General features: G+C 46.3%; 1 protein-coding gene across 1 annotated transcript; it reads left to right on the top strand.

Moving 5' to 3' along the window:
- Positions 1-226: 226 nt before the first annotated feature.
- LOC108212366 (uncharacterized) lies at positions 227-1,647 on the top strand. The gene is made up of 4 exons (XM_017384091.1): positions 227-439; positions 712-988; positions 1,032-1,399; positions 1,549-1,647. The coding sequence occupies exons 1-4, from the start codon at positions 227-229 to the stop codon at positions 1,645-1,647; spliced, it is 957 nt and encodes a 318-aa protein (XP_017239580.1).
- Positions 1,648-7,755: the final 6,108 nt, after the last annotated feature.

Raw genomic sequence — 7,755 nt, 5'->3', positions numbered from 1 at the left:
TGTTAGGAAGTAGTGGAGATAAAATAGGTAGCATTCCTATTTTATAGTCAGGTAGTCGTTTAAGTATTTTGCATGAACTTTGTTGGTAGTTATCTCTTCAATTATTGTAATATTTCTTCCAGTTATATTAGAAAACCAAGTCTGCAGCAGTTCTTGTTCATACACTTTGGCTTATATACAATATCTGGTATCAGAGCCATACTCCTACGCATACATCACTGAAATCATGGAAACAAAGAAAAACAAGGAGAGCTCGTTTGGCTTAAACTACCCAACCCTGACAAAAACAAATTACACGGCCTGGGCTATGAAAATGAAAGTTTACATGCAGGCACACGGTGTATGGGAGGCGATTGAGTCTAAGGATCCTAAAGCGGTTGTTGAGGACAAGATGGACAAACGGGCACTAGCTGTGATTTACCAAGGAATACCTGACGAGGTGTTACTATCTCTCACATAAAAAGAGACAGCCAGGAGGCATGGGAAGCAATCAAAACAATCAGCCAGGGTGCAGATAAGGTGAAACAGGCAAGAGCTCAGACTTTGAGAGCAGAGTTTGAGTCACTTACTATGAAAGAATCAGATTAACTTGATGATTTCTGGATGAAATTGAATGGTTTGGTGTCAAACATTCGAGCACTGGGGGAAAAGATTGAAGAAGTGTATGTGGTTAAAAAAATTCTGAGAGTTGTACCCACCAAATTCCTGCAGATAGCGTCAACTATTGAACAGTTTGGCAACTTAGAAAAAATGTCTGTGGAAGAAACAATTGGCTCCCTTAAGGCACATGAAGAAAGGCTAAGGGGGAAAACAGAGAGTAGTGGTGGTGAACAGCAACTTCTCCTCACAGAAGAAGAGTGGGCGAAGAAAGAAAGTGTTGACGGACAGGTGCTTCTCACACGAGAAGAATGGCTGAAAAGAACGAACAAAGGGGGAACACGGAGTGGCAATGAAGCTCGTGGGAAGGAATTTGTTCGTAGTGGAAGAAGTAAGGTGTTTTAACTGCAGTGCATATGGACATTATGCGGCAGAGTGTCGAAAACCGAGACGAGATAAAGAACAAAGAAACGAGGTGAACTTGACTCAAACTAATGACGATGAACCTACTCTTTTGTTGGCAAAATGTGATGATAACAAGGGCGAACTGATCCTGCTAAATGAAGGGAATCTGACTCCAAAACTGAACATTGCTACAGATGGGAAAAGTGAAGACTCAAACATGTGGTATCTTGATAATGGGGCTAGTAATCACATGACGGGCCAGCGTTCAAAGTTTACAGAGTTAGATGAAAGTGTAACTGGACGAGTTAAATTCGGTGACGGTTCCACAGTAAGCATACAAGGGAAAGGATCAGTAAATTTCATGACCAACAACGGAGAGGTACATGTTCTCGAGGAGGTATATTTTATACCTAGTATGTGCAACAATATAATTAGCTTGGGTCAGTTATGTGAAAGTGGAAATAGAGTCGTTATTAAGGGTGAGTTTCTATGGGTGTACGATGTAAATGAAAATCTCTTGTTGAAAGTAAAAAGGTCCATAAATAGATTGTACAAGGTAATCATCAAAGAATTCAAGGGCTTATGCTTATTGTCAAAGGCGGAGGAAATCTCTTGGCTGTGGCACTCGAGATTGGGTCATGTTAATTTTCAATCTATGCTACTCATGTCAAAGAACAGAATGGCACGTGGACTACCCGACCTCACACACCCAAAAGGTGTTTGTGAGGTGTTGTGCCATAAAATCTCCCTGGGCTTATTTTATAGCCCATCATATTATTTGGGCTTCACTTGGGCTTATTGGAATCATTTGGTTAAGGATAATGGGCTTCACCATAGCTGGGTGAATCATTGAAGGTGTACAAGAAGGTATATGGACTTGCATTGGAAGCATAATGAAGACTGCCATCAGAATGGGGTTGCACCTGAAGACGCTTTAGGGGTTACCGCTGCTAGGGGTTACCGCTAAGTGCACCCAGGCTTGCAGTTATGGGGCTGTAGTTAGGGGATGCCGCTGGCAGGGCTTCCGCCGCCTGGGCAGAGCGGCAGGCAGACTCCAAGAAGGACTCTTCTTCCTTGTTTCTAGGAGGACGAATAGGAAGTATATTGGGAGTGTATCAACTATTATTTATCTACAAATTAAGAGATAAATACATGCATTATGGAGATAATTATAAATTGGTGGAGATAATTCAGGAATATTCGGATAATTATGCAAGATGAAGGCTTCAAGTGACCTACTTGGAGTGGGATACCGCTGGATAACTACTGAAAGAAGGCTGTTTTATCCTAAACTAGAGGGGATAAGAGCTTATCTCTTCAGAGTCCTAAATCGAGAACTACATGGGCTTGATCCCTATAAATATAGGGTATGTAGGCACCTTGCAAAGGGACTTGGATCATTTTCACGAGTTCTACACTCTAAAGAGAGGCACGTGTAACCTTTGTGACATATATTTCCGGGCAATTGCAGGACGGAATTCTATAATTCCGGCCTCGTTGTTTGGTATTTTGCAAGCTCAGCCCTTAAACACACTTGTTTCTCATTTGTTTTTTTCTTAGTTTGTGCTAACGGTAGCCCCTAAAAGCTAGCCGTGATTTTCGTAGTTGTAATAGATATCCCTATAATTGTGCTACACGGTTCTGGGGGTGTTGTATCAATTCCTCTCACAACACTTTTTGGCGCTAGAAGGAGGGCGTTACTGATCTTAGAGAGGAGAGATGTCAGAAATTCCCGAAAACACTGAAAACCCTAAGACGCCGGAAGGCGCTACGCAGGATGAAAGTGATGTTCCAAGCGGGGAACTAACCCGCGAGGAGATGAAGGCAAAAATGAAGAGAATGAGTAGGAGGATTGCCTCCTTGAAAAGAAAGTCAGCAAGGTCGAAAAAGGCTAGCAAGGTGACTCCCACCAAGCTAGATTTCGGTGTAGAAGGCGGCAGGAAGGAAGGTGGCAACCCTGAGAAAGAAGCTAACCCCGAAATAGATGATAGAGAGCACTCGCAGGCTGCTAGTGTGTTCGACCGCCTTGGGAGGAAACTGACCGAGCAAGACTTGCGGCACAGGCTTGGCAACAAGGCTCCTAACGGGGATGGACCTGAAGGCTCGCAACATAGGGCTCCTCCCAGTCAGAGACATGAGAAGCCCGTGTCTGAAGCTCGGTCAAAGGATAAAAACCAAAGGCCGTCAAAGGTTATCTCCATTCATGACGATGAGGAAAGCTCAGGGTCGCACAATGATAATGAAGTAAGCAAAAAGAAAGATCAGCCCCTGGATGATGACTATGAGGTTGCACTTGATGATGGGGATGATAAATGCAAGATGGAAGAACTGCTGGAAGCCCTAAAGAAGGTGAAAGCCGATAAGAAGTCGAAAGCCGAGCTTACCGTAAAGTCACCCTTTACTAAGAAGGTTAGGGAGTCACCCCTACCTCGTATCTACAGGGGGGTTGGCGACCTGCGATTTAACGGAACCACGGATCCCGTGGAGTATCTTAGCCGGTTTGATACTGAGATGGAGGTCTACCAGATTCCAGACCTCACAAAATGTCGCTTGTTGGCTGCAACCCTCAGGGATGACGCTCATCACTGGTTCAAGAGGCTTCCCGCTGATTCCATCAGCTCTTGGAGAAAAATGTGCGAACTGTTTGTGGGACAATTCAGGGCTTCCGTCACTTACGCCCCACTTGCCAACACTCTGGCTAATATTAAGCAAAAGGAACATGAGACATTGAGAGAGTATTTCAAGCGCTTCAACGCAGAGGTACCCCGGGTTAGGCCGACTTCAAAGGAAACCCTGAAGAACTTCTTGATAGCGGGGGTAAGGCCTGGAACAGACTTTTGGAAGGAGTTGCAAGGGCGGGAGCCTGAAACCCTAGCTGACTTCTTTGCTAGGGCTGAACCCCATAAGGTGATCGAGGAGTCCCTAGCTAAGTTGAAGAAGGAGTCAAAGTCTGAAAGCCGTAGCAGCTGGAAAAACAAGAGGGATAGGTCTTACAGCCCAGATAGGAGGAACACCTACAAGAGGAATCCCTACGTAAAGCCTGCTGGTGAAAAATCCTCGAGCCGAGATGGCAAGACCTCGCCCATTACCGTGAACACAACCAGCACGCAGGGCTTCGACAAGTCAAGGTTGACAATGAGGAAGACAAGAGAAGCGAGATACCACGAATACCCACCGCTGACAGCTTCTATAGATCACATTTTTGAGGTCGGAGACAAGGCGAGACTCTTCCGGAAGCCCTTTCGAAGTGGTCCCCCTGGAAAGAAAGATTAGGGAAAATATTGTGCTTTCCACGATTTGAACGGACATGACACGACGGAATGTGTTCATCTTAAAGACCACATAGAGGATCTTATCAGAACAGGATACCTGACGGAGTTTGTAGCCCAAGAGGCTAAGAAATATAAGGAAAAGAAAGCTGAAAGGACAAATAACCAGGAAGCCAACCGTAACACCCAGGCTGGTAGTGTGCGAATGATCATCGGAGGACCCTTCGTGGGAGGCCAGGGACGCAGTGCTATGAAGAGATATGTACGGGAAGCCCGAGGGCCGCTTTTAACCAATGTGTGCCATCTGTCTGAAAGGCCTCCCAAAATGTTCAAAGGGGAGACCATGGACATTACCTTCACTGAGGGGGATGCGCGCGCGGTACACCATCCTCATAGCGACGCCCTGGTGGTAACAGCCGTGATCGGAAATGTCAATGTACACAGGCTTCTTGTCGATAACGGAAGCTCTGTCAATATCTTGGCCTACAGTGCGTACCAAAGAATGAAAATGGCGGATAAAGATATGATGGCTTGCTATAATGAGTTGTATGGCTTCACGGGAAATGCCGTCCAGATTGTTGGAAGGGTAAGACTCCCGATCACCCTTGGAACAGAACCCCGGGCTACCACTCAAGTTGCGGAGTTCATGATAGTCAATGAAGACATCTCCTATAACGGGATCCTGGGCAGACCCATCTTAAGGGATATGCGAATCGTGACCTCAATCTACCACTTATCAATGAAGTTCCCAACCCCCAATGGGGTAGGATGCGTGCGGGGATGTCAAGCTGACTCCCGGAAATGCTACAGCAAGGCTTTGAGGGCCGCAGTAAAAGCCTGTAAAGAGGCCCAACAAATGGATGAAGACATCCCGGAAAGCTGTTACAAGCAAGTGGATATAGAAAAGGAACCCGAAGCCAAGACTCAGGGAAGGGTTTTAATAAAGTTTGTGAAAGCAACCTGCAACATGGTGATTATCGTGCAACATCCGGGGGACGACCCTTATCTAGAAGCCTGGTCGAAGAGATTGTGGAAGATGTTACTGACAGTGACTTTGAAGGGGATGGTCAAAAGCAGCCCCAAAATAAAAAGCAAGAAAATGAGTGCGTGGCACCTTGTGACTTCAATAGTGCTATGGTAACCTATCAACTCGGAAACCGAACACGGCTTCCCGTTCATGAAATCCTGGGTACGCAACCCCAAGAGGGTGGCAACAAAGAGGTTACCGTTGAGATCGACCTCGACCCAAGGATGCCGGAAACCCAGGTGAAGACTGGAGCAGCTGGGGATACCCTGTCCATCTTGGTGGATGAGTCCGACCCCACTAAAGAGCTAAAAATTGGGGAGCAATTGGGGCCGAACCTAAGGGAAACCCTGACCGCATTCTTAAAGAATAATCTGGACGTCTACGCTTGGAACCATTCAGATATGATCGGGATTCACCCGGAAGTCATGTGCCACCACCTCAATATTGACCCAGACAGGAAGGGAGTCCGACAGAAGAGAAGACCAATTAGTGGGGAAAGGGCTGCCGCTCTTCAAGAGGAGGTAGACCGACTATTGAAGGCAGGCCTAGTGAAAGAAGCTTTTTACCCCACTTGGCTAGCAAACCCAGTGTTGGTGAAGAAACCTAACGGAAAGTGGAGAAATTGCATAGACTTTACTGATCTGAACAAGGCTTGCCCTAAGGACAGCTTCCCGCTCCCTCGAATTGACCAATTGGTGGATTCCACTGCGGGGCATGCACTGTTGAGCTTCATGGACGCCTACTCAGGCTACAATCAGATCCCCATGTTCGAGCCAGATCAAGAACACACCTCCTTCATCACTGACAGGGGGCTTTATTGCTATATAGGCATGCCGTTTGGTTTACTAATTGCTGGGACTACATATCAAAGGTTGGTCAATAAGATGTTTAAGGATCAGATTGGGAGAACGATGGAAGTGTATGTGGATGACATGCTAGTAAAATCGAAGGAAGCTTATGATCATGTTACACACTTATCAGAAATGTTCAACATACTGAGGGATTACAGGATGAAGTTGAATCCCCAAAAATGCGTATTCGGGGTTGAATCCGGCAAGTTCTTGGGCTTCATTGTCAATCACAGGGGAATTGAAGCTAACCCTGCGAAGATCAAGGCCTTAATTGAAATGAGGTCGCCTAGGAATGTAAAAGAGGTGCAATGCCTTACAGGCCGGGTTGCCGCCCTAAACCGGTTCATCTCAAAATCCTCAGATAAATGTAGAGAATTTTTTGCAGCCATAAAAAAGGGGCAAAAATTTGAATGGACGATAAAATGTGAGGCTGCCTTCCTGAAGCTGAAGGAGCAACTTGGAAGCCCGCCATTGTTGGCAAAACCAACGGAGGGTGAAGCCTTAATCCTTTACCTAGGGGTTTCCGAATTCTCAATTAGCGCTGTCCTGATCAAGGAGGAAGAGCAAGCCCAACAGCCAGTATACTATGTGAGCAAGAGATTACTTGATGCTGAAACCCGCTACTCAAATATGGAGAAGCTAGCCTACGCACTAATTTTGGCTTCCCGCAAACTAAGGCCTTACTTTCAGGCTCACAAGATTGAAGTACGAACATCCTTCCCTCTCAGACAGGTCTTGCACAAGCCGGAAGCCTCTGGAAGGATCATGAAATGGGCAGTCGAGCTAGGCCAGTTTGACATAGAGTACAAGCCAAGGACAGCCATCAAGGGGCAGGCACTAGCTGACTTCATCTTAGAGTTTCCACCTACTTTCGAAGTTGAAGGGATGGAATGCATACCTGAACCTCAGTCTCCAATAGCCATACCCGAGAATTGTTCCCCTTGGTGGAACTTGTACATCGATGGGGCTGTAAATGGAAATGGGGCCGGGGCTGGCATTGTCTTAGTCAGTCCGGAAGGCCATAAGCTGCAAAGCTCCATTCATTTCGACTTTAAAGCCACCAACAACGACGCGGAGTATGAAGCCCTAATAGCTGGCCTGAAGCTGGCCTTGGAGATGAGAGTAGAAAACATGAATGTTTACAGTGATTCTATGCTGGTAGTCTGGCACATCCGAGGAGGCTTCCAAGCTAGGGGTTCCCGCACTGATCTCTATATGCGGTATGCCCAGGAACTAATTGGGAAATTCAGGGAAATCAAGCTAGAGCAAATACCAAGATCTGAGAATGCAGATGCCGATGCCTTAGCCAAATTAGGCTCTCAGAGGGATGCACACATGCTCGGGGTGATCCCCCTCGAAATCCAGTATCAGCCTGGCATCCCCAGAATTGAAGTCATGGACGTTGAAGCTGATGAAACTAACCTTTGGACAACCCCAATCCATGAATACATAGCCAACGGAACCCTGCCTACATACAAGGATGAGGCCAGGAAATTGAGGTACAAGGCAGCCCAATATGTGATTTATGATGGAATCCTTTACAAAAGGGGATTCAATCGGCCCCTCCTCTGGTGTGTTGCTGGGGTAAGATGTGAATACATTATGC

This window comes from Daucus carota, chromosome 3 (assembly GCF_001625215.2).
Source record: "Daucus carota subsp. sativus chromosome 3, DH1 v3.0, whole genome shotgun sequence".
In the NCBI taxonomy this organism is placed as follows: Eukaryota; Viridiplantae; Streptophyta; class Magnoliopsida; order Apiales; family Apiaceae; genus Daucus; species Daucus carota.
This window is presented reverse-complemented; position numbering and strand designations above follow the sequence as displayed.